The 26,688-nt window shown below is 48.3% G+C and overlaps 2 protein-coding genes across 2 annotated transcripts in view; one reads left to right on the top strand and one right to left on the bottom strand.

Moving 5' to 3' along the window:
* rpl38 (ribosomal protein L38) overlaps positions 1–26,688 on the bottom strand; it is a 420,537-nt gene that overhangs the window by 298,068 nt on the left and 95,781 nt on the right. The gene's annotated exons all lie outside the window — the stretch shown is intronic.
* Positions 1–26,688, top strand: part of sdk2b (sidekick cell adhesion molecule 2b) — a 187,677-nt gene that overhangs the window by 155,555 nt on the left and 5,434 nt on the right. The window contains exons 7-37 of the mRNA XM_062560247.1: positions 967–1,157; positions 2,223–2,306; positions 2,424–2,618; positions 4,296–4,412; positions 4,691–4,858; positions 5,295–5,397; positions 7,087–7,263; positions 8,077–8,213; positions 9,118–9,265; positions 10,279–10,419; positions 10,957–11,138; positions 12,090–12,205; positions 13,240–13,435; positions 13,833–13,931; positions 14,935–15,126; positions 16,799–16,920; positions 17,096–17,205; positions 18,015–18,165; positions 18,739–18,976; positions 19,733–19,848; positions 20,005–20,194; positions 20,350–20,448; positions 20,995–21,189; positions 21,735–21,936; positions 22,342–22,445; positions 23,227–23,297; positions 24,218–24,350; positions 24,942–24,998; positions 25,479–25,580; positions 25,743–25,858; positions 26,485–26,671. Of these exons, the coding sequence (XP_062416231.1) occupies positions 967–1,157; positions 2,223–2,306; positions 2,424–2,618; positions 4,296–4,412; positions 4,691–4,858; positions 5,295–5,397; positions 7,087–7,263; positions 8,077–8,213; positions 9,118–9,265; positions 10,279–10,419; positions 10,957–11,138; positions 12,090–12,205; positions 13,240–13,435; positions 13,833–13,931; positions 14,935–15,126; positions 16,799–16,920; positions 17,096–17,205; positions 18,015–18,165; positions 18,739–18,976; positions 19,733–19,848; positions 20,005–20,194; positions 20,350–20,448; positions 20,995–21,189; positions 21,735–21,936; positions 22,342–22,445; positions 23,227–23,297; positions 24,218–24,350; positions 24,942–24,998; positions 25,479–25,580; positions 25,743–25,858; positions 26,485–26,671 (4,439 nt within the window). The remainder of the gene's footprint in view (positions 1–966; positions 1,158–2,222; positions 2,307–2,423; positions 2,619–4,295; positions 4,413–4,690; positions 4,859–5,294; positions 5,398–7,086; positions 7,264–8,076; positions 8,214–9,117; positions 9,266–10,278; positions 10,420–10,956; positions 11,139–12,089; positions 12,206–13,239; positions 13,436–13,832; positions 13,932–14,934; positions 15,127–16,798; positions 16,921–17,095; positions 17,206–18,014; positions 18,166–18,738; positions 18,977–19,732; positions 19,849–20,004; positions 20,195–20,349; positions 20,449–20,994; positions 21,190–21,734; positions 21,937–22,341; positions 22,446–23,226; positions 23,298–24,217; positions 24,351–24,941; positions 24,999–25,478; positions 25,581–25,742; positions 25,859–26,484; positions 26,672–26,688) is intronic.

The raw sequence follows: 26,688 nt of genomic DNA on the forward strand, positions 1-26,688 counted from the left end.
ACTAGCGTCCATGACTTCAGACAACAACAAACCACAGTGAACATGAACGAAGAAGCTGACGAGACCGTGTCGGGTGGCCCCGTGAATGGGAAATCTTATTATAATAAACACACGGATGGAAGCGTCGATAAGAGCGTGGTTGTGTGCAAGCTGTGCAACAAGGAATTCACATCGAGCCTCAAGTATCACCTCAACGCACAACAATTAGCAGCTAGCGTGGACGTTAGCCCGACTCCGGGTACAAGGACCCATACCCAACCCGCACTGCACCGGATGACTGGTTTAAGGACCAGGGTAACTAAGTCCACGTCTGAAAAAATAACCAATGTTCTGAATGTACTTGAAAGTATTGGTCTACTTAAAAAAACATAGTTTACAGAAGGTCTACTTACCTATAGGCTACCTGAATTTCTGAAAGTACTCTATTTCTAAATATGCTATTTCTACACTGGAATTGGTTGAACAAAAATAAAAATCCATGTGAAAAAAATGACTTCTCACTGTTCTCAGGTCAAATATTAGTATGTATAATATATGCGATTAATTTTGATTAATTCATTACAACGCCTCTAATTAATTAGATTAATATTTTTAATCGAGTCCCGGCCCTAATATATATATATATTATATATGGATGAGTTGAATCTTGTGTGTGAGTTGGTTGATAATTGTGATTGAATCCAACATATTCTCTCTCGCTTTGTGTTCCTGTATCTTGAATGAAACACGCAATATCAAAGCAGACATGCTCCACTAATGACATCCCTCGATTCATGAAATAGTCAGTTTGATTTGAATTGAAAACACTTGGCATCATCTCATCGCATAAACAGATTTTTCTTTTTAATTCTCGACGCTCCATCAGATTAAACCGATGGACGCGTTGGTGTAAGACTCCCTTCTGACCAAACAAGAAGCCCTTATTAAAAAAACAGAATACAAGCACTTTCCTGTTTCACCGCGCAGGCCTCTGATCAAGCTGAGCATCTCGTGGCGTAAGAACGGCGTCCCGGTCACCGCCGGCTTGAGCGACTTCAACCGCCGGCTGACCATCCTGGGCCCCGTGGTGAGCGACGCCGGCTTCTACGAGTGCGAGGCCACCCTGCGCAGCAGCAGCGTGCCCTCCGTCAGCGCCGGCGCCCACCTGCACGTGCACGGTAAGGAGGCGGGGGCGGGCCCGAAGTGGTCTTCTTCCTGTCATCACCTGGGGGCTTGAACTGAGTCGCTGCATTGCAAAGTACTATTTTGACTCGCGGTCCCTTGAGCAAAAAGAAGAGTGTGAAGGCGCAATTATTAAGGAGCCTTGATTTGAAAGCTTCATTATTGTGGACTCCCCTCATGTTATGTTTGTGCTTTTAAAACGTGGGCTTTTGCCTCTAGTGTGGCATGTGTTTTGATGTTTTCAATATTTCCTTAATGTTTTCAATCCCTGCGCTTCTAACTTTGAAGCTCACTATCATTTTATACTTTTATTAAGCACACGTCCCTGAGAAAGTGATGTGATTAGTCATCGTGCATAATTGCCTTATGTGCTTTTGCATTAGGGGGGAAGGGAAAAAATCTTTTTAGCTACATATAGCGTCAGGCAAACATGTGGGAGGAAAAGGCAGCACGGAGGTTTGCAGGTTCCAACAACAAAGCTGGTCTAAAACTGATATAAATATCAGCGGTCTCACTGTATGAATGTTGCAGGGCTGCAGCCGTGAAGTCATGAGGCAGTGAGGGGAAGTCATTATTGATTTTAAAGGGAGAAAGCTAATGGTCGGCCTCAAGAAACTGTTTAATGGCATTGCTTGAATCACTTTCATTCCATCCCAGCGAAACACTTTGATGTTCTCAAGGTGGCAATGTGATTCAAAGGACAAGGTGCAGTGAACCTTTCCCTTGATAGAGCCCCCCTCCCCCCCTCTCCCCTGTGAGTTTGAATGCTACATTTGAAACCACCATGGTGTATCAATTACTGGTTTCTGCAATTAAAAACATTATTTTCAGCTGCTGTATGAGCAGCAGTTTGCCCCCCCCCCCCCTCCCCCCCCGCGGGCTATAGATTTTAAAGTAAAGGTACAATGTCCTCAGCACCGTCCTAGTGTTTTCAATTACAGGCACCGTAATTTCATGATCTCACGGGGTACCACAGGGGCACTTTGTTGATTGCTTTGCGATCTCGCTTCTCATTTTTTTCAATTTGTCATCCTGCTTTTCCCTTTTACTGTGTCACTCAGAGCCCCCGCAGTTTATTAAGGAGCCGGAGAAGCACATCACGGCGGAGATGGAGAAGGTGGTGGACATTCCCTGCCAGGCACGAGGTGAAAAACATTATTATTTTTTTGATGGAACTTTTATGCGGAAAAATGCACCGAAAAAAAGGAAGCGTGACTCATTGTCCCTAACCCCCCCCCAACCCCCTTATACACACTCTGCAGGAGTACCCCAGCCAGACATTGTGTGGTACAAAGATGCTCTGCCCATCAACCCGGTGAAGATGCCCAGGTACCGGGTGCTGGTGGGAGGCAGCTTGCAGGTAAACGGCCTCCTGCCCGGTGACACCGGAATGTTCCAGTGCTTCGCAAGAAATGTGGCGGGAGAAGTTCAGACCAACACGTACCTGGCGGTGACCAGTAAGTGCTCAGATAATTACTGTTATTATAGATGTGGTGCGTTCAAATTCAGGATTGACCTGAAAAAAAAAATAAGGGGGGGGGTAGCGTTAAAGTATTACACGGCTTGTGTCAAGCTCAGAGAGAGGAACTCTCTTGTAATTGCTTTCACAAAAATGGAAAGCCATTGGAAACTTGTAAGGCGGGAGAAGAGCAGCGGTAATTTAGTGCTTTAAAGGAAATTCTGAGTCCGGACAATTTATTCTTCAACTGCAACTTACGTCCCAGAAGATTACACAATCAGAATATAGAAAATCTATGCTAAGCGTTTAGCCTGCAATGTAAAGACCCCCTCGTCTTATTTTTTTACATTTTTTAAATAAAAACGATACCTTAAATAACCACGCCGTGCAGCATTGCACACCTGGGAATCTCCTGTTTTCGGCCCGAACCATACCGGCGATAGACAACAACATAAACAACCCCATCAGGGTAACGTACCTGAACCGGCTGATGTATGTCATCAAAAGACTCGTCTCACAAGGAGCCGACACACCGGATCAATGCTCGGTTCAACTGGGCGATCAATGCAAGAAAAACTGGGTCGTTCCCTTTTTCTGTAAAACTGTAGAAAAACCTCTCATTAGTGCGTTGTTGCATGTTATGTGGACTCATGTTATGTGGGAAGTAAAGATGAATTAGTGTTAATAGTGTGATTGTGATGTATGGGACAAGACTCCGGATCAGTAAAGACATCAAGCAAAGATTTGCTGGGTTTGGCTTTGACTAAATGGTTTGTTGTTTATTGCTCGGTCTCAAACTTAAGTCCAACCTCTCACTTACATGCATTATTTCGTTTTTTCAGAAATAAATGAATGTATTTGCATTCTCTAACGTGCATTTTAGTTTAGTCTTATAACAACTAAAAGTTAGAAATGGAGCTTAATACCATGTTTGCTTACTCTTATCCCCTGAATGTATTTTAAGCATGCGCCAATGCTTGCATTGGCTCTCGTTTTACCCTCACGGTGCATCTGTGGAGCAAGACTCCAAACGCTGGACCATATGATAAGAATTCACGATATTCTGTTTGCACTCACTCCCCCCTTGCCTCCCCTGTTGTTCTCACTCGGACTCACCCTCTCTCTTCCCCCCCAGATCTCATCTCGCCATCTCGCTTTCCCTTTAACACCTTCACGTGCCCACTTCTCCTCGCGTCCTACGCTGCCTCCATCCTAGAACAAACTCCCCACTCTCCCTCTCTTCCTACTTTGGAGCGATACGGTTTTCTGTCATCCTTTATAAAAGCTTTGATTTATTACATGTCACCAAAAAGGGATTTCAGTTATCTACATTTTGCCTGCTTTTTCTACTCTTCTCCCTCAATCATTTTCCTTCCTCCTCCTCCTCCTCCTCCTCCTATATCCGCCATCACTAACAAAAAAAAAACTAGGCCGACAGTGTGGCACCAAGGTGAATGGTTTGTCAATCCGTAACGGATTAGTCGGACAAAGCATGGGCTGAACACTGAGATGCAGCAGGCTGCCGCTTACGGAAAAAATACGTTTGAAGAGGGGTTTTGCCATAAACCTTTATTCCCTCACCTCTCTAACCCTCTTACCTTCACAGCTCTGCTTCTACTGAGCTCTCTCTTCATTCTCTCTGTGTGTGTGTGTGTGTGCGCCTCCCCCCCCTCAGGCATCGCCCCAAACATCACAGCCGGACCCTCGGACAGCACGGTGATCGACGGCATGTCAGTCATCCTGCACTGCGAGACCTCCGGAGCACCGAGACCGGCTATCACCTGGCAGAAAGGTCTGCGTCGCACTTGGGGGGGGGGGAGGGAGGGGATTAGGACGTGGCTGTTTTCTGTTCCGCCAGGGACCACATGGCTTAACAAATCAAAGCCTGATTGGATTCCCTGTTTGCACCCTGTAGCCAATCGGGGGGAAACACAGACCTTGTTTTCACTCACAATCCCCTCTCTCTATTCTTTTCCTCAATCCCTGCTTTTGTTGGGTTTTTTTTTTTTTACCCACTCCTTGCGTTCTGTTCATCTCTTCCTCCGGTCTCACCCTCTTTGTGCACTCAAGGCGAGCGCGTGTTGGCCAGCGGCTCGGTCCAGCTGCCCAGGTTCACCCTGCTGGAGTCGGGCAGCCTGCTCATCTCGCCGTCGCACATCTCCGACGCCGGGACCTACACCTGCATGGCCAGCAACTCCAGGGGCATCGACGAGGCGTCCGCCGACCTCGTGGTTTGGGGTGAGCGTGGAAAGGACCCGGGCCCCTTTTGGGACGCGCTCTCGTGGCGCGTTGGGAATCCTCCCCGGAGCCCTGGCAGTGGCTCAGTTTTATTGAGAGCAGGGGTTTCCGTAAAGAGTTGTGTTTTGTAGGATAACAAAACTTGCGTTCAATTGTTTCAGGGACAAAAAGGACCCTTCTGTTTGGAGTCAATATTGTAGCCATCACAAAGCCAAACACAAAGCAGCAGCATGTCACTTCCACTGAAATGAGTTTTCTGAAATCTGTTTGGCGCGTTGCTGTTTTTTTTTTTTTTTTTTGGTATTGCTTTTCTCAGGAAGGACAATTTCTAAGTGTTTTTCTCTCTTCCCTGCTTTCTTCACCCCCCCCCCCCCTCTCTCTCTCGCTCTCTCTCTCTCTCTCTCTCCATCTCTGTGTCTTCTGTTTGTCTCCACAGCTCGCACCAGGATCACCACCCCCCCACAGGACCAGAGTGTTATCAAAGGAACCAAAGCCATTATGACCTGCGGAGTCACACACGACCGCAGTGTAACTGTCAGGTAAGAGCACCTTCGCCAACCCGGACGCATTCAATCTGTCTACCACATGACATTACATTGTACTTTTCTAAAGGAGATGCAGAAGATGAGGGTAAAGTGTTTCACACTCATTATTAAGCCAAATATATCAGATATGCCACAGTGTCCGAGGCAAATTGTTCATTATTCTAAGCTGCTGAAAGACATTGACATTGTAAGACAACGTGAGTGACTTTTGTTCCCTCTGGGAGACAGTTATGCAGTATGCAATTCTTGGGCTTTTGTTGTGAAAGGTGTTTAAGGTTGAAAGTAGCAACCTCAGGGTTGTTGTGCACTATAAAGTGTATTTAGAAAAAAAAATCCACCTTTTTCTATTGCTTTTTGGATGCGCGTTATTCATGATCTGTATGAAATTACTCGATTTGGGAGTTACATTTAGGTCTGCGAGGGTCTTTATCCTTTCAAGGAGTCAACCAGGTTTACAGATAAACCGTTTAAAAAGGACGAGGTTAAAAGTGAAGGAGCAACAACCTCAAAAAACAGTCTGGAGCCCGGAGCAAGGTTCGACCAACAAGCCCCGGTTGTGCTGACCAAGCAGACAAATCCTAAATAGGATTCTGAATTTGACAGGGAGACTTATTTTGTTGGGTCAAAGAAAAACCCACATCAACAACACTTTTAAAAGCACCGTTCTGCAGCCTTGCAGACGCACTGTTTGCAGGATATCCGGGGGGGGGGGGGGGGGGGGGGCGGGGGGCGTGTCTAGCTCATCCATCTGCTACCGCCAACGAATCGACGGCTGAACAGGTTCCTTTGCATTTCGCTGCGATGAAAAGATCGAGCAAATAAACAGAGCCCCCCCCAGGGGTTCAGGTCGTACGAAATGCAAACAGCCAAGGAAGTGAAAAACGTACCGGTGTGCATCACGTGTGTCATTAGAGGACAGTCGCGCCGCAGCGAGAAACACGCGACCATCAAACGAGGCGTTTACCCAACTCCGAGATTGCGGCCGACATCTGTGGCGATCAATAGACCATCCTGTCCCCACCCCCCCCCCCCCCCCCCCCCCACGTTTGAGCTGTGCGGTTCGTGATGAATGGGAACCCGGCGTTTGATATCCAGCAGACAGCCGCTATGAAGGGCGCGCGGAGGCCGAGTTTGAAGCGACAGAGAGGGAAAAAGGATGAAATGTATCACTAATAACATGTTCTCTTGAGCTTTGTGGGTTTGGCTTGTTATTTATGGAATAAAAAAAAAAAAAAGCAAAACCCCAGTTTGTTCATTGCTTTGTTTGTCAAAAAGCGTTAACCCTACCCATCTGAGGCTGACGCGCTCGTGTACATCAGTTATTATCACTTATTTTTATGGATGTATTTGTGCATTTAAGTCTAAAAATAAGAGTGAATCGCAGATTCAGATCAATTTGGATATGGATTTCCCAGGGACTACTTTCTGCGTTTGAATTGTCTTTGTGTTGTCAATTATGAGGCTTGCCCCCTCTTTGACATTTTATAGCCTTCCCATTGTCTTCAATTGATAAAGCCGAGGCAGTGAGTGCTCAATGCGTCCTTACTAATAGGAAAGGACAATGTCAATCTCACCACCTTTGAGCGGTGCGTCATTTGGACTGGTGTAATGTACACCGATCAGCCGATGCGGTTTTAGGAATAAAAAAAAACGCCCCCTAAAGTCAGCGACTGTGCATTGCAGGCATGTCTGGGAAAAAGAGGGCTCGGCGGTCAACGTCCAGTCCGTCCCCCGCATGCGGCTGGAGGCGGACGGCACCCTCCACATCTCCCAGACCTGGTCGGGGGACATCGGCACGTACACCTGCAGGGTCACCTCCGTCGGCGGCAACGACTCCCGCAGCGCCCACCTCCGCGTCAGGTAACCGCCGCCGCCGCCTCGCCGGCTACACCTGCCGTTTCTATTTCCTCTTTCTTTTTCTTTTTCTTTCCTCACACTTTGGCTCCAGTGCAAACGCTACAGGATGTATTTTTTAAGACAAGACAATGTGTGTGCACACACACAGCCGGATGCACACACTCACACGGCCTCCTCCACTGCTACTCGCCTCTCCTGTCCTCATTCTCACCCGACACCCTCTAAGCCACACGGGACACCCCCCCCGGCCCCCCCCCCCCCCCCCCGCCCCTCCCGATATTCCCCTCCCCAGTGAGACTCACACAAACTCCTCCGCATTGTTTTGGTCTCCTCAAATCTGTCCTTTTCCAGAGGTTTCCAGCGCGGGGTCAACTGACACGAGACATCGTGACTCTCTGTCACGCTGGATGCCTTTTGACCGAGTTACTGCCCGTTTTTTTTTTTTCCTCCATCGCTATGAGGTTTATCTATCAATCTGCCTGTGCTTATCTGAATGAATTAATGTTCCCCAGCTCTGACCTCATTTATCCACGTCTTTTTTCCGTGCATTTCCCCCCCCCCCCCCCCCCCCCTCGTCCGTCTCTTCATGCCTTTCAATCCATTCCCTCCGGTGAGGTGATATCTATCTGCTTTTGTTTGCCAGCGTGTCCGTCTTCCTCGCCGTCTTGTCATGCCACATTTCATCGCCTTGACTGTTGTGGAACATTCAGCTCGCGGTTTGCGATCCGTGCGTTTTCTTGGAAGACGCTCCGTAACGTCGGGGAGGGGGCTGGGGTTGCTTTCAGTTATCGCATTTGTCCCCGATGTGTCCTGCAGGCAGCTGCCCCATGCCCCAGAGAACCCCACGGCGGTGCTGAGCGCATCGGAGAAAAGGGCCATCGACCTGGCCTGGGCCAAGCCTTTTGATGGCAACAGTCCGCTCATTCGCTACGTGCTGGAGGTTTCTGAGAACAGTAAGTAGCGCATTAATCCAGCCACTCATCGATGCATTGCATCCTTTGGGATCGATTTATTCTATGTAATGGGTTAGGCCTGGGGGCGGAGCTCGGCTCTTGCTATCAGGATTTCAGCCAAATGCTGTTTGTTGGGATTTTCTTTTTAGAGGGGTATGTGGCTCCAGACGGCACACAACTTGAAAAAAAAGCTCGATCAATGAGTTGAGAACGTCCGTGATCTCATTCGTTTACAGCTCTGCGCGTAACAAGCAACTTACATGAATAGACCCCCTTTTTGAGATCCTTTCCATATGGATCGCTCACCTTGAATTCTTGAATAAAAAATTGTCACGCCTACCCTACAATGAATAATCCAAAAGCTCTTTAAAGATTTGAAGTATACGGGGGCCGTCTACTATCAAAACATCTGTTCAGAAACTCCCACGCAGTTCAGTCTCATCGAGTCGATTCGTATGCTCAATACTTTCCAACAAGGAACAAACGTTTATGCAGAATATTATAAGTATATATTAGAATATGATTATCATGCTTTAGATATTAGGTATCATGCAGGGACGAATTCAACTTGAATTAACGAGATATGGACTTAAAATATATCACCTTCTTTTTGATTGAACACGAGGCTTAAATCTGCACTTTCTTTTTCAGCGTGACTTGTTTCAGTTATTTAATGAATTCGAATTTTTTTTAACTGTGACCTAGCGTGACAAAATGATTGCAGGTGTGAGAGTGAAAATCCCTCCTGAATATCAGTGACATGGCCTATGGGTGTTATAGGCTCATTCCTGACACAATGTGACATTTTCTGGAGACAGTTAAGGTGAACGGCGACCAAGGCCATGAACAAAGACACGAGGCGAATGAACACAAGGCGCTAACCCCCGATGTTCCCCTGTCCCAGACGCCCCCTGGGCCATCCTGCTGGCCAATATCGAGCCCAAGTCCGTAGCGGTGACGGTGAACGGCCTGATCCCGGCGCGCTCCTATCAGTTCCGCCTCTGTGCCGTCAATGATGTGGGGAAGGGGCAGTTCAGCAAGGAGACTGACCGGTGAGTTTGATACGGACACCCCCACACCTTTCAACACCAGAATAGTTCTCCTACCTGGGCTAGAGTTGCCCTTTCCTCATCAATTTTCTGATGAGGACAAGTTGTTGATCCATCATGTATTCATTATTTTTATGTGACATTAACTCCTCCATCTCCACCATCCTTCAACTGACAAACGCAGTGAGAATTCTTCAAACAAGATCCCGCCGAACTCAAACAGTGCATTGTGCTCAGAAAAGCCGTTTCCTAGACAACCGGTTGACTGATCCCTTCAGTCTAGAGTCGGCAAGGAGATGCAGACATGCGCGGGGGTGGGGGGGGGGGGGAGGGTCGCATGTAAACACGCACAAACACCCGCGCGCTCTCGCAAACCCCCGATTTAGGTCTCAGGCAGGCATTAGGTTTACGGCCTTCCCACGGCCTCACGCCAACCCCAAGCTCTCTTTTCCTGCTTCTCCTCCCTCCCTCCCTCCCTCCCTTCTGCCCTCCACCAGTCTGTCGCGCCGCCAGCTCCCCTGCCAGAGGAGAGCCGGGGGGGGGGGGGGGGGGGGGTGCTCCGTCTGCGTGTTGCGCGGCTGCTGGCTCTCTCCGTGCTGCCATGTGACGCCGTTTGGTACTTAGTCGCCCGCCAGCGATCGCACCCGTTAAAGGCGGGTTGTGAATCCACGGCGTCACCTGTCCTGTGGAGTGGGGCCATGTGGGCATGTTTTTTATTTTGGGCAGCAACCGCACAGAAGGACTCCTCTGAGCTTTTTATCAAAGACAGCAAGGTGGTAGGAAAGAGTCGAGGGGGCAGGGAGGCAAAGAGGGTTTTGAGCGTAGTGCTAATGTTTGCTTTACATTGATATGCTACATTTAGACTGTTGCATTATTACAAAGCTTTTAGTTTAACATAAACCCGAAGCAGTGCTCCTGACGATTCCCAGAGGGTAAAATGTTCTTTTAAACCTTTCTCTGGTTTCGTAGATTTATGGCTTTGTGTGCGTGTGTGTGTGTGTGTGTGTGTCCTGCAGCGTCTCTCTCCCAGAGGAGCCCCCCAGTGCTCCTACACAAAATGTAATCGCCAGCGGCCGAACCAACCAGTCCATCATGATCCAGTGGCAGCCTCCGCCGGAGAGCCACCAGAACGGCGTACTCAGGGGCTACACCATCCGGTAGGGATCCCTGTTGGATGGTTTTTGATGGTTTTTGGCTTTTAAAATGTCACATTGAGAATTTAGGATTTCTACTTTGTAGATTAAGTCCAAATATTCATGACAGGGTAAGAGTTGGAATCCTGTCGGACACAATAGGTTGAACCGGCGAGTCCGTACAGTGTGTCAGTCAACACCAGCGCATTTAACAAATATACCAGAGTGAGAGAAAATACTTTGACTTCAGAAAACCGTTGTGAGTGAGCCGTGTGCCAAACTGACTGTAAACCCTGTAAGCGTGTGTTTAGCGTTGCTTTTCTGTCAGGCGGTTTATTCATTACATCCAAACGAAAACAGCGGGTGTTTCCCAGCCGGTGATTTTTTAATTGCTGGTTTTCTGGTGCTTTGTCTCCACCTAGCAGGGAGCCCAGAGAACTGTTCTCCAGCAGCAAAGCGCCGTAATGTCCACATTCAACGTGCAAAGCAACAAAGCTGTGTTTTTCCCCTAGTGATCAACAACGTTAATACTTAAAACGTGTGTGTGTGTGTGTGTGTCAGGTACCGTCTGACTGGGCTGCCTGTGGACTACCAGACGAAGAACATCTCCAGTCCCGATGTGACTAACCTTCTGCTGGAGGACCTCATCATCTGGACTAACTATGAGATAGAGGTGGCTGCCTACAATGGGGCGGGCTTGGGCACTTTCAGCCACAAAGTCACCGAGTGGACGCTGCAGGGGGGTGAGAGCTCTTTTTTTTTTCGTGACTGGCTCTTATTTAGAAAACATCAAATAGAACAACATTCTAGTAAGAATATTGATTTCTCCGTTCCTTGAAACAAGATCATGCAGATGGTATCTTCATGATTTATAAACATACAAAACATTAGTTAAATTGACCCCTATTAAAGATGTTACATTTTAAAGCACACTCAACGCCAACGGTGGTTGAATCTAAAAAATACATTTAAAAAAAGAGATGAAAACGTGTTGTTCGCCTTCGCGATTGTGCTTGATGTCAACGTATCTGGGTTAGCTCCAGTCTGTGGCTGAGCAAAGAAAGTTTCAAATGTATTCAGACAGATTTTGGCAGACTGCCAAAGTGAAATAACAAGAAAAAAATAAATAAATAAAAATGTTAACTGACATAAGTAATACATCGTGGGCTTCAGATTGTGGGTGTTGTGGCAGCAAGGGGGATGCTCGCATTCTACCTTCAATATCCTCCGAAACAAAGTACTGCCTGGAAGTCAAAGAATGCTTGATATCGGAAGAGTCCTCGGGCGGGATTATTTCACTTAGCATCCGTGGACTTGAGCCGTTGAAGCTTTCTTGATTTTGAGAAACATCCATTGATCCAACACCAAAGGTGATATGCTTAACATCTTTTTTTTCTTTTTCTCTTTCTCGATTATTAAATGCGTCTTTTTTAAATAAATCCGACCTGATGTTCAACTCTATTAACATCGATTCGTTGCGATTGACACAAAGGTGTCGAACAGCTCCCGAACTCGGTCTCACAAACGGATCCACACAGAGTCCCTGGTTTCGGGGGTTGGTGTCATCAGGAAGGCCCGCGATGGCGGTGTCTGTCCGGTCCACAACCAGAGTGTGTTCTCACGCCTTTACACGCTTCTCCCCCCCCCCCGCCCCCTCTTCTCCTCTTTCCTTTCCCTCCACTTGCCCCTCCCAGTGCCCACCATTGCCCCCGGCAACGTGCAGGCCGAGTCGGTCAACTCGACGACCATCCGCTTCACGTGGACGGCGCCCAACCCTCAGTTCATCAACGGCATCAACCAGGGCTACAAGGTCAGTTGGTGCAGCTATCACGACCATTGACAGAACTGTCGGGGCTGAACAAGAGGCAGGGGCGGGGGGGTCGGGAGGGGTGCCAGGGGGCAAAGGATATTTGGTGCCACTGTGAACGATGGACTTTGTCCTCGCATTTGTCAGTCGGAGGTCATCCTCTTTATCTCTGCAGTCGTTTTTCTTGTTTTATTGTGGAGCTGTGAGCGCGCGATGATGAATGTCTTCATTATTTTGTCATGGGCTTTTGAATACAGTCCATCTCTCTGCCTCTCGCGTACACTGAATTGAAACAAATGTAAGCCACGGGAAATCATAAAGCCTCAGTCAGAGAATTTCTATTTTTTTTTTTTTGTTCTTTTTATTGCCTCCGTTGGGACTCAATTACGTCATTTGGTTTCTTTTATTTCCGTCCCGCTCGACGGTGCTCCACGGGCCTCGCTCGGCCCCCGGGGGGCGGAAGGGGGGTCACCGTACGAATGCGAATGTGAAACACCAGATTCTCTTCCCCAGAGGGGAGGGAACGAAGCGGCAGTGAGAGAAAAGGAAGACTTCCCCGAGAAAGCCCAGCAAAAGGCAGATAGAGTGTGAAAAGCCATCCAGTGGCAGACAGTCGAGCATCCAACCCACTGATATCGTCTCGCCAGCTCTTTACTTCCCTGCTGCTGCAAAGAGACCCAGTAGACCAGCCTTTTGGGGGGGGGGGGGGGGGGGGGTGTCTCATTACCTAAGCAACCTAATTAGTCGATCCCGATCCCATTAGTAGGATGGGACGCTCTCCTGCCTCTCTTGAGCCTCGACTCTTTCTGGATGGAGACATTCCCTCCCAGTCAAGTCGTCTTCGTGGTTTTTTTTTTTTTTTGCTCGATCGGCGCCAATTAGCTCCTCACACTCAGGACCACCGGTGGAAGACATCATTTTTGTCTGTTAGTTTTGTTGGAATACATGTGTGAGAATTAAAACGGATCAATAGCTTTTGTCTCAATTCTTCTTTTTTTTTCTTCCTTTTATTCTTCTTTCCGCCGCTACGTTTAAAGCTGCTGGCCTGGGAGCCCGGCAGGGACGACGAGGTCACCACGGTGACGGTGCGACCGAACTTCCAGGACACCGTCCACTTGGGATATGTGACGGGGCTGAAGAAGTTCACCGAGTATTACACCTCGGTGCTGTGTTTCACCACGCCCGGCGACGGCCCCCGCAGCCCCCCCAAGGCGCTGAGGACGCACGAGGACAGTGAGGGACTTTTCTTCCGCGGCTTTCTCGCCGCCGGGCGGTGGCGAGGCGCAACGCGCAGTAACACGTCCTCCGGGCAAGATCTATTATTCATGCAGAACCAAGTTGTAGAGAAGCGCTAATGACTGAGTTTATTCTGCATCCAGCCAGGATCATCATAATTGGGACTCGGTCCCTAGAGATAATTGGTTAATCTTCGGAAAGATTTTTCCCCACGTTGTCATCAGACAGTTTTTCTGTGATTTGTTCTTGATTCGCACCATTCGTAAACACATTTAAAATGCAAACGCCGCCACTAGTGTGTCCATGTGCAGCGTGGAAGGCGATCAGCATGCAGCATTGTTGAATATAGAGTGTTTTTGTTTTTGCTCACAATACTTTTTTTGTCCCTGTCCAGCACCCGGTGCCGTGGGTCACCTGAGTTTCACCGAGATCCTCGACACCTCCCTCAAAGTCAGCTGGAGCGAGCCCGGCGAGAAGAATGGAGTTCTCACAGGCACGTTCAACTCCCAAAATATACCTGCAGTAAGGCCAGGAAGGCTGAAAATGGCCTCCTTTCAGTGAGCACCTCATGTGTTGCTCTTGGGGTGGTACACAGATACTTTTTTTGGTCTTTATTTGGGTCGAGCACATGCTAATGCCTGGGCCGCATGAGCTTCTAAGACACACAACCAAAAAAATGATGTAACTTCTTTCATAAAACAACGGAAAATTGTCTCGTGCCCCAAGCTCTGCTAATAAAAGCTGTCACAAAAACAGCTCTCGCTTCCTAAAACACAACTCAGGCCTTTAATGATAGAAGTAAGGAGGGATCATGTGCGGGTTGCTTAAAAGAAAAATCATTGCCCTTTAAATCAATCACAACTGTACACTAGATTAAAGTAGAAAGAAAAAGATTTTGTCTCACTTGTCCAGTTAGGTGTCCTAATTAAATATGTTTCTAGTGAGCAGCTGCCTCTTCTTTTCCCGTTTACATAATGCTTTTAATGTTCGAGCAAAGAACAAATGCCCAGCAGTTACATTAATATTAAAGAGTTTAAAAAGCTTGAGATTTGGCAGAATATTGTGAAGTGCTTTTTTTTCAAAGCATTTTAATGTGCTGCATACTCCCAGGAGACAAACACCGACATGCCATGTGAAATTATTGATTTGGCAAGAAGTGCTGCCTAATGCCTTATGCAATCACATGAAAAGAGCTGCTGGCCAAGGAGCAAATTGCATTAACTTTGAGAGGGTAAACGTGTGCATTTGGATGGGAGTGGGTGGAGGAAGTGTGTGTGTGTGTGTGTGTGCGTGTGTGTGTGCAGGGAGGTATAATCACGGGCTGATTTCATTTGCTATATCCAATTTTTTGATGAAGGTAATTTAATGTTTCTGTTAGCCTGCCCCGCAGCACGGGGGAGCCGAGAGTTGCCATTGTCGTAAAACTGCTATTGAACGTTCCCCCGAGGGGGATTCTCACGTCGGTCACTGTAAACCCCGTCTCTGCTGTTCCTCAGGTTATCGCATTTCCTGGGAGGAGTACAACCGAACCAACACCAGAGTCACCCACTACCTGCCGAACGTCACCTTAGAGTACAGGGTCACCGGGCTCACCGCTCTCACCACCTACACCATCGAGGTTGCGGGAATGACCTCCAAAGGACAGGGCCAGTTGTCCTCCTCCACCATCTCCTCGGGCGTCCCCCCAGGTCGGTGACCCGGCAAATACGTTCAGATGTTTGAGAGGATCTCTTTACCTGCAAAATCAGTCAAATTACTAAAAGCTGAGAAGAAAACTGGAGCAGGGAGAAAAGTCTTCAGTAAGAGCTGAAGTAAGAGGAGGGTGGGTGGGGGGTGTAATGTTACAAAGATCTATCACGATGTCCTCTTGATGCAAATCGTGCAGGGTTTAATCCTAAAGTCATCAATTCAGATTTACACGTTTGACTACTTGCCAAACGCATGCATCCTCTCTATTTAAAACTCTTCAGACTGGATCCTAAATTTCCCACAATGCAACTCAATAGCATCTTTCATTAAACAAATTCCCTCCCTCCAACCGCACACTGCCAGTTTGTAATGCAGGATTTCTGTAAATATTTTAAAGTCACTCTTCATTTTTCATTAGCTTTAAGCCTTTATTAAACCTTCCCTCGTCGGATATTTACTGTTTCACATTAAATTAGGTAAACACACTTTCTCTGTGGTCTGGCGCCAGACACAATGAAATTGAACTCTTGTTTCCCTCAGCTGGGAACGAGCCACTCTATTCATGCCCGTATCTGCAGAAAATAATAGCTCCCACAATGGAATTAGGGACAATCACAGTGTTTAATGATTTCATACATCCAAAACTGTGTAATAGACATACGATGCCGACATCGAGCAGCAGAGCAGCCCTCAGAGCCTCTACATCTGGGAAACCTAGGTAATGACAGGCTGTTATACTGAAAGCAGGCTTCAGAGCAGCAGTTAAAGTCCCCAGAATGGTAATTACTCTCATTGTATACGAGTAAAGAAAACACCTATGTGGCTGCAAACGCTGTCACAACAATTTCAGCTGAATGCCACCTCAATAATCAGTCATGCAAACGACTTAGAAGCGATAATGTTCTGAGGACACATCTAATCTGCGTTTCATCAGGGTTGAATACACCCTCGTTAAAGCAATCTTGGGGAAAAATTGCTCAGCTCGCCCATGGGGATGATTATATGTTTTCAATAGCAGGCCGATGTCCACACTCGGTTGGAGGTAAATACCGACTGCTGTGAAGACAGCAGAGGTAAATACCTCCAACTGGCCATACACTTTATTACGGGCATTTTTTTATGGTGGGTTTAATATTTTTCTCGAGGGAAGCACGAGAGAAATAAAAATAAAATGGAAACATAAAGAACTCTCAACATACACACAACAAATAAACCATGATATCCCTAAATACTAAAAAGCCCTCACACTGCTCTTTGAATTTACCATTTTCTTACCCACCCCTCGAGGATTTCCAGGGAATGATCCATTCTCATTCTTTACTCAGCGCAAGTGTAAACAGTGAGGTATCAGATTGAATCGTATCTCCAGATAACTGCGGCGTAATTGACATTCACGGCGTTGTCTCCGCTTGTGTTCTGCGTGCAACCAAATTGAATATACCTTTTACTGTTATAGCTGAAGTTAGTAGAAAGAAAGGGGGAGAAAAAGGAGAGAACTGCATCTGCGTGCAGTATCTGTACAGCCACAAGGGGGCGCTGAAGTGGACAGATTTTCCCAGGCAGACCACAAGCAGGCCGTGTGAGAGGCAGCCACACGAGACAAGCCAACGACAGGGTCGGCGGTGTGTCCCTCTGACTTGGCTCTTCACCTCTCTGCCTCCCCCCCCGTAGAGCTCCCGGGCCCCCCTACCAACGTGGCAATCTCCAACATCGGCCCCCGCTCCGTCACCCTGCAGTTCAAACCCGGCTACGACGGCAAGACTTCCATCTCCCGTTGGCAGATGGAGGCTCAGGTGAACCCGACTTAACCCAGACTCCTTAATCGTGCCTTAGTGCTTTTCCAGTCACCCCCCTCTTGTGAAGCATATACCCTTTCAAGACGTTTGACAGATCTCGTTGACTTCTTCTTCTGAGAGGTCTGCCATGTCTGCTGTGTTCGTCATGCTCTCTGTTGTGTCTCGGTCCCAGGTGGGTGTGGTGGGAGAGACTGAGGACTGGGTGATGGTCCACCAGGTGTCCAACGAGCCCGAGGCTCGCTCCCTGGAGGTGCCCGGTCTCAACCCGTACACGTTCTACAGGTAGCCTTCAGGGGCCACTCATGTGTTTAAAGATAGAACATAGTGAAAAGGCCAAGACTTCGTCTGGACGTCTCATTTGTCACCAGCTCTCCTTTGCAATCACACGCATGAGATGAAGTACAATTTGAGAGGAGATTGATGTATAGCTAGAACCAAAGTAGAAAATAAGCCCCAATCACTGCCAGATTTTGAGCCCCTGCCAGTAGAATTTCGTACACATACATACATGCGTTATTACAGCTAAAGCTGACTATATTAGAGTATTAGATAAGGTGTACGCATGTTTAAGTAACCTAGGCTAATTTCAGCATATCCCAGGAGCCTTATCCCATCCTGCGTTCCTTTGATTTGAACATAGGCTTGTTATGGATAGTGTTGAAACATTATTTTTACAGCATGATCTTATTTCTCGGTGCAACCGGCCTGTTTTTCCACGATCACATTAAATACCGACGTTACTCCGAGTTTGGTCCCCAAAGACACAACAGCTATAGTTCTCTGCATTACAACATTCAAGGCTGCCAGTTTCCATTGGAGTAGATTTAAACGTTCCTCGCCTTGGATCAGACTGTTGTTGTTTTTCCGCATACACAGGCTGTAACACAAATAAGCCCTGCGCTCGTGTTCAGACCGCATACATATTCAGTGCTCTGATCTCCGTTCAAATGCAATGAGTCTCACGTAAGACGGCGCTCACTGCGAGTGCAGCAAGGAGGCAGAGATGCCAGATTCTGAGCTGTGATTTCGGTTCAAATGAAACCGTCCCTCATGCGGAAGTCTGAATTTCAGCGCTTAACTCCAAACAACAGGTTCCGTATGCGTCAGGTGAACATCGTGGGCACGAGTCCTCCCAGTCAGCCCTCGAGGAAGATCCAGACCCTGCCGGCTCCACCGGACATGGCCCCCGCCAACGTCACCCTACGCACGGCCAGCGAGACCAGCCTCTGGTTCCGATGGATGGTAAGCAGGAAGCTGCTCGGTGTGTGTGCACACCTTCTTCATTGATTGCATTCCATGATGTTTCACATCTAAATCTAATCAACCTCAGGCTTGTTTTTATCATTTTCCTTTTTAACGCTTTATTTGTCGCTATACCTCTTTTCGTTTATCAGACTTGATATTGACACAAGATGCCACCTCAATGTACAAATATGTACGGAGAGATAACACACATTGAAAAGAAACCAACCAAGAAGCAACATGCAACACAACAGCATCTAAAACCCACATAGAACAACAGAGCGGCATCAATTTATGCATCAGCCAGTGTAGTGACAAAGTTTATTAATAGGTGCCAGGTTTTGGTAAATCTCTGGTTCAGATCTTCAATCTGTTCAATGTGTGTTGGAGTTTCCTCTTAAATGGACTGAAGCTTGTAGCTGATGGAGAGGAGACGAGCATGAACACGTTAAACCAAAAATAGTGCATAATATTGCAGCCATAAGTGAAGGAAATTCAATCAAAAATGGATGAACGAAGAGATTCCGGCTTTGCACTGACCCACTTTTTTTCTCTTCCCATCCACCCCTCCAGCCTCTGCCCGAGTGGGAGTACAACGGCAACGCGGAGCAGGTGGGCTACAGGGTTCAGTACTCGCGCGCGGGCTCGCTGGGCCGGGGGCTGACCCACGTCATCGCCGACCGCCTGGAGAGGGAGTTCACCATCGAGGACCTGGAGGAGTGGACCGAGTACGAGGTCAGGGTCCAGGCCGTCAACGGCATCGGGACGGGGCCCTGGAGTCAGCCCATCAGAGGCAGGACGAGGGAGTCCGGTGAGTCCGGCGGCCTCAGCCGTCCCCCCCTGAGGGAAAAACCCAACGGGTCCCCCTGACGTATGGGGATGGTTCTGTGATGCCAGAGCGCTGCATCATTTGCATTACAAAGCAGAGCAACAGAGCGTCGCTGGCTTAATTACTCAAAAGCGCTTTTGCGTCAAGTCCTTCCCAACAGAACCAACAAATGAGGAGTAATTATGCAGCAAAAACAAAGACCACAACAACACATTCCTCAAAGCATCCTGATTACTGTCCACAAATATGGACAATGTACATTATTAGATATATAAATGTAACAATACGCCGTACAAGTCTTTCTAGCAGCCGGTCAGTATTCATGCAAAAGCACATCCCCGCTTGAGCCTTCAGATTTCTCACCAGACATTGTGTCCTGGAATGAGTGCAGGAGTCTGAGGAAATTGAGAACACATGGACTCAAATGTGGAATTCCAGGGCCTATTTTTTTTTCCACTCACCCCAGTCAATTCTTAGGAGTCAGTGCGTTATGTCCTGGGACAAGCGCCAAGGGAGAGAAAAAGGCCTATTCTTGAGTCTCTTTTTTTTTCTTCTTTTCTTCTCCTAGCCGGCCCTGAAGGGTTTACCTAGACATCAGAGGCTTTTTTTGTGCAAACCCAATCGCAAGCACGCTACAGCCATGGCAGATCACTCCTACATCCACACGCAGAGCCAAACGAAGGGGTTCCTCTGAATGAATGGCTTAACAGTGGACTGCTAATGTCTTCTGTTTTGCAGTCCCCTCCTGTGGACCCACCAACGTGTCGGCCTTTGCCACCACCTCCAGCAGTATTCTGGTGCGCTGGTTTGAAGTCCCTGAGCCAGACAGAAATGGCCTCATTCTGGGCTACAAGGTCTGTTTGTGCTTTTTATTTGTACACTATTTTTACACTGAGCAGGTGGAACACCTCTAATTGTTTTCATTTCAAGCTGCGTGCACGGCAGCAGGTCGACCGTATGCAGGCCCGTTTTTTTTTCTCCAGCTTCTCTTTTATCTCCCAACGGATCAGGTGGTGTACAAAGAGAAGGACTCAGACAGCCCGGTTGACTTCTGGACGGTGGACGGCAACGCCACGCACAGCGTCCAGCTCACCGGCCTGGGGAAATATGTGCTCTACGAGATCCAGGTCCTGGCCTTCACCCGCGTCGGAGATGGGCGGACCAGCTCCCCGCCCATCCTGGAGAGGACTCTGGATGATGGTGGGGAACCGAGGGATGCGGGTTGCCCCGAGCGTTGACTCGTATTCTTGCATTATAGTTAAACGTGAACGGAACTTTTGCCTTCGAAATGATATGAAATTCGTGTTCCCCCCCCGAATGGGAATAATGTATTACGTCTGTTGTTTTCGCCCCAGTTCCAGGACCACCGGTGGGGATCCTGTTCCCGGAAGTACGGATCACCTCGGTGCGGCTCATTTGGCAGTCCCCCTCGCAGCCCAATGGCATTATACTCGGTTAGTAACATGTGAAATTCTCATTTCTTCAGGCATGACGTATTCACAAGTGAGTTAACCATCAACAACAAATCTACATGTTCAAAAGAAAATTTCAGTTCGGCTGGAAAATTTGTATATATATATATATTTTTTTTTCATCTTGGTATTTACATATCGAAGAAGTTTATATTATAGTCTAGAAATGTCTTCATCATGAATGTTAGTAAAACGGAAAATAAAAGAATAAAAGAGATATCTCTTTTGTAAAAGAGATGATTCTCAACGTGCCTTTGTCAACGTTTCTCCAGCTGTGGAGCTGGTTGGGTTTTACTTGTAAGCCTCCGGGGGGGATTTCCTCGTGAGCGTTTGAGTCATTAAACATCTGTCATATTATTTCTTGTAAAACTCTACACAGTATATCACACACCACACAGCAGCAGGCGCTTAAGCAGATGCTTAACGGGATTGTTTGTGTACGACCGTTGAGCTTCTTTCGTCCCCTTCAATGAGAAAGTTTTGTGTGTGTGTGTGTGTGTGTCCCCCCCCCCGATGTCTCCCTACCAGCCTACCAGATCACATACCACCTCAACTCCTCCACGGGCAACACGCCCACGGTGGACGTGTTGATCCCCAGCGCCCGGCAGTACACGGTGAGCGGCCTGAGGCCGGAGTCCGTCTACGCGTTCCGCATCAAGGCGCAGACCAGGAAGGGCTGGGGGGAGGCCGCCGAGGCCCTGGTGGTCACCACCGAGAAAAGAGGTACACACACACACACACACACGCGCTGCAACAAAAAAAAAAAGGGGGCTGACTCTGAGGGTTGACTCTGAGTTGAAGCGGTATTTTGAAGTGGTGACGATGGTGACAAAGCAGCAGCAAACACGGCCGACAGTTGTCTGCGTAATTCCGAGAGCGGCATGTTGTGATCTCGGTAACGACAGAAGTTGCAGGGAGGCGCACTCAGCCTCCTTCCTCCCGGTTAACAGTCCAGTCAGCAGATGTGTTTTCCAAAGGCGTCTTTGTCCCCTCTGGGTGTTTATCGGAAGCGCTCTGATGCAGTTGTGAGAACAAATCAGTCCATCTGCTTCCCTCAAGGCATGCAGAGAATTGTTTACTCTGCAGCTTTCATTTCTCGGCTGCTTTTCATTCATCAGAATCACCCTTTTTTTCTTTTTTTTTTCTCGCCTTTATTTGTGCAACAAACGCAAATTGCGAGAAAGCAAAACCTGTGTTTACGTTGTACTTTTTTCCCCCTTCTCCATCCGTCCCTTCCATTTCATCCCCCCCCCCCCCCCCCTCTCTAGCTCGTCCCCAGCCCACCAGCCGTCCCGTGGTTCCTCAGAAGGATGTCGGGGCCCGCGAGGTGCTGCTGTCGTGGGAGCCCGGCAGCGACGGCCTGTCCCCCGTGCGCTATTACACGGTGCAGCTCAGAGAGCTTCCTGAGAACAACTGGACGGTCCACTCGGCCTCCGTCCACCACGAGGCCACCTCCTACGTTGTGTCAAGGTAGAGTGCTTTTTTGGAAGGTCTCCATTTTTTTTGTATTCAGGACAATTTATCCCCTTTGTATCTGCAAATGTTTTGTTTTTAATGTGCAGGATAATAAATACAGCAACAGTGCCTCTTCGCAGTCACAAAGTTGGCAGATCAACAACATCCCAGTGGGGTTTAAAACATTAACGATTGAATTGTCAAACACAGCATTAGGAATTCGGCGTGCGCCGTCATCGGCAACGAGGTCTCGGGTTTGTTTGAGATTGTTTCTTCCTCGATAAAAAAAATGTGCAGCTCCCACAGTGGCGGATTGATTTTTCTCTTTTGATATCTGCGGCTTAAAGGGTTTGCGATTCCAGGACGGTAGTTTTTCATCAGGACTGATGTGCTTTCGTGCGCCTCCTTTCCGATCCCTAGGCTGAAGCCCTTCACGTCCTACCAGTTCAGAGTGAAAGCCACCAACGACATCGGGGACAGTGAGTACAGCGAGGAAAGCGAAGCCATCACCACCCTGCAGGACGGTAAGAGTGGCATCGCCAGACCGGGCCGGTAAACGCCTGACGGGTAGATTCGCCATAGGGCGGTTGAGCGTTCGGTGTGAGGCGCGTTTTACTCGCTCACCCGCCAACACTCAGATTTGAAGATTGATCCCACTCTGTGTGGCAGTCACAGTCCGGCGTAAAGAAGGCAAAAAAAACAGTCTAAACTCTATGTGCCTCACGTGATGAGTCCGATCCGACGGAGCGGGACTTTTTTTTTTATTGGCCGGTGAAATGATTCTCCATTGGTTGCCTGGCAACTTCACAGTGTCAACAAGACGGCCAAGGTGTAAATAGACCCGCAACCAAACAGCCAGCGAGCGCCCAGAATGTCAAATAAAACGATTTTTTTAAGGCTTCATACGGAAACCTTTCGCATTAAACCATGTGCGCAAGTACTTTATGTAGATATTTATAGACACAATTTTAACACTGCACACTATAAAAGGGGTTCAATTTAATGAATTTGCCCATTGTGGTGATTCAGATACATCTGTAGTTACCAGGCGACAAGAGGACGGCATTGGAGCCCAGCCAAATTTCCTCAGCGGTGCTTTGACCACATAAATGTGCGCCTTCCAAACGGCTATTTTTGACTCATCCGTCAGCCCTTGTTGTGTTGCAGCTATTGTGCGGTTACGCTCCATGAATGCCGCTGCACCTGGATAGATTCACCACTCTGAATCGTGCACATTTTCCGGTCAGTTCAGCCCATTTATCTTCCTTTTTTTTTTCTTCTTTTTTTTCTTTCTTTTTGCCTCAGCGCCTGACGAAGCACCCACAATCCTCTCTGTCACGCCGCACACAACCACGTCGGTGCTGATCCGCTGGCAGGTAAGAGGAGACGGCCCTAAGAACTGTTTTTCTTTCTCGCGCGTCACTGTTTGCTAAATCCACCAAAGTCTAAGGCAGAGGTGTCTGCTGATGAGAGACCACTCCAGGGTAGACACTACACTTCAGGTCTGACGGAAAAAAAAAACACTCGCACACCTCGCACCTGAATCAACAGGAGCCTCCAGGCCGCAATTTCACTTTTATGGAGAACACTTTGGTTTATAGGGACAGAGAGGTAGTCGTTTGCTTCTCCCCCTTGTAGACCTGCTCTCTCATGTTCCACCATGGGGGGGGGGGGGGGGGGGATTTCTCCCTGTGACTCATGTGTGGGTGAGCTCAGTCTGGGCAGATTACTGTGAGTCTCTTTAACGATGGTTAAAACAATGCTTGATTTCCATTGCATTGTTCAGGCTCGACTGCTTTCAGTACCCTCGGCTCAGCTCATCCGCGTCAGACCGCCGGGACATCGTGTTCAACGAGAAACGCGCTGACTTTTCAAAATTGGCAACCGAATAGAGGAACATCTGCACTTTGTCAAGTGTACGCTGCACACTTTTATTCAAATCTGTCTCAATTAAATCAAAAAAAATATATCTTCCCTTTTTTGACAGTAGCATTTTAATGTTTAATTTGATGACTTTCCACTCATTGTGCTAAAGGGACACCAACATAGAGGAATTAGAGTTGGAAAAGCCACAGCATGTTATGGACATGCACAGCATTGGAGACAAAACCCAACCTGATAAAGTGAAAGTTACGATGAAGAAACAAACATGTTAAATGTCTGTTAAGGTGAGAGTATCTTCACATGGGGACATTTAAAACTGGGTCACATGCGGGCAATCAAAGTTCTCTCTGGGGCTCGGGTTCAGCGGCGATGTACTACATGAGACTTTAACCCTCCATCCTTCGCCTTGCAGCACCCCTCCGAGGAGAAGATAAATGGAATCCTGTTGGGCTTTCGGATTCGATACCGTGAGCTGGTGTACGACCGTCTGCGCAGTTACTCCCATCACCCCATCCACAGCATGTCCACCTGGGGGGAGCTCGCTGGTGAGGTTCTGCAAACCCGCTTCTGTTACACACGCACACACGCAGTACATTTTCATTTCAAACTGTCGGTATGTGTACGGCACGCTATAATACATGCACACCAGCATCAATTCAGCAGTCAGCGTGTCTAGCGGCATATAAGTATAATTTATCCTCTTAACTTCGGGAACACTTTCTCACCAGATTCCTTCGCGGTCGATTAGGTCTCTGTGACACCGTTATTCAGGGGGGGGGGGGGGGGGGCCCATTCCGTCTCTCCGAGCTCTCCCAGCTCTGGTTTAGACACTTCACAGCATAAACATTTCATCTTGTGATCACTGGCTCTCCGCTGCAAAATGTCATTAGGCCTACTGGGGCGCTGCTCTGTTTCTGCTGCGCTGTGGAACTTGAGCCTGTAATTTTGCACTCGAGTTATCCCGGCGCTCTGTCAGAGGTATGATCACTGTGATTGGGGGGATTTTTTTTTTCTTTTTTTTCGCGACAGCAGTGAAGCGCTTCTGAACAAATTGACTCTGGACACTAATTCATCTCTCCTCTCGCAGTGTGACCTCCATCTAACGCCTTTTCCCTCCTTCCTTTTTCCCGCCGCAGCCCCCTACAGCGTCCAGAACCTGAGCGACTCGACTCTGACGCAGCACGAGCTGGACAGTAAGTCGTCTCTCTTATCTCAGATGAACACACGCTGGCGTTATAATCAATCACGTTGATCAACGATCAACACCCCCCCCCCCCTCCCCCGAATTAATGAGATTTTTCAAAACCAAGTGTGGAGCTAAAGAGCTGCTTTTTGGCTGCTTGTATTCACATGGCGTCCGACGAGCATTTCGAAAAGCAGATGGCAACATATTTCTCCGGGACACTTCCCCCCCCCCCCCTCGAGTAGCACTCCCGTGAGACATTTGTCCCCTTTGTGTTGCATTCCTGACTAAGACCAGCCGTTTGACGCGGGCGCAGGTGGGGGTGATGGATGGATGCGGGGGGTGGCGGAAGTGTTTTTTTTGTTGGGGGGGGGCTTCAAAATTAGGAGCAAATGGAGATTAAAGTGCTGAAGATCAAGATTTACGAGTTGCGGCCAAACTAATCTAAATAATCTAAGTTGATCGGCCTGCTTGTTTGCTTCTACTGCAGAGCTCAGCAAACACAAGCGCTATGAGATACGCATGAGTGTGTACAACGCTGTGGGCGAGGGGCCCACCAGTCCCCCCCAGGAGGTGTTTGTGGGAGAAGCAGGTATGTACGCTTCCTGTCATTGTTTTACCACCGCCAAGTTAGTAGTAGTTGTGGTTTACTGTGATGCCCGTCGACACACTGAGTAAACGACCAATGCCATTAACAAATTAATAGTACGGATATATTGTCCTTGTCTTAATTGTTTTTTATGGCCTTCAACAGTGCCTACAGCCCCCCCCCAGAATGTGGCCATTCAGTCCGCAACAGCAACCCAGCTGGACGTGACATGGGGGCCCCCGCCTGTGGATGCACAGAATGGGGACATCCAGGGCTACAAGGTCAGATTCACACTTTATTATTATTTCCAGATATTTGGGGGAATTGTAGAAAAAATGCTCAAAACATCAAAATATATTCAAAAATTGAATCCAGAAATGACAAATGGTAATAACTTAATTTTAATTCATAGCCATCGGAAACGCAGTCGCCATGCACCCAGGTTCCCCCCCCGCCCGCCTTGCTCTATTCCCACAGGAGGCTTCGATCTGCATCCGAATGAGTTAAATCCAACACGGCGGGGTCAGATTCACACTCCCGTCTGTTTCCCCCCCCCCCCCGCTTTCTGTGGGCCGCGAGGCAACAGCGTTGTCTTCGGGTCGTTATCTTTGGGCTAAATATTCAAATGTTTGCTGTGGTTCGCGAGAGACAACACCGATTTAATGTTAATCACCATAAAAAAAGCCCATCTTTTTTTCAGATTTACAAACTCTCACCAATTTCCACAGGGCCTTTCGATGAGAGCTTCAGTCTGTTGCTCAAGAAAACATCAAATGAAACCGCTCTCCCCTTCGGGGAGTTTGAGACGAGAGCGAGTCTCGTGGAAGCAGATGTGTCCGTATTCCCTGACGGGCGTCCGTCCGCCGCGCATCAATAATCACTCACGGCTCTCACTCCGTCCGCGCAGGTCTACTTTTGGGAATTCCAGCGCAAGAACGAGACGGAGCGGCTGCGGACTCTGTTCATGCCGGAGGGAGGGGTGAAGCTGAAGAATCTGACCGGCTACACCACCTACATGATCAGCGTGGCCCCCTTCAACGCGGCGGGGGACGGACCCCGCAGCCCGCCGACGAGGGGACGCACTCAGCAAGCGGGTAGGGAGCATTATGGG

The sequence above is a fragment of the Pungitius pungitius genome, chromosome 21 (genome assembly GCF_949316345.1).
Source record: "Pungitius pungitius chromosome 21, fPunPun2.1, whole genome shotgun sequence".
NCBI classification, from domain to species: domain Eukaryota; kingdom Metazoa; phylum Chordata; class Actinopteri; order Perciformes; family Gasterosteidae; genus Pungitius; species Pungitius pungitius.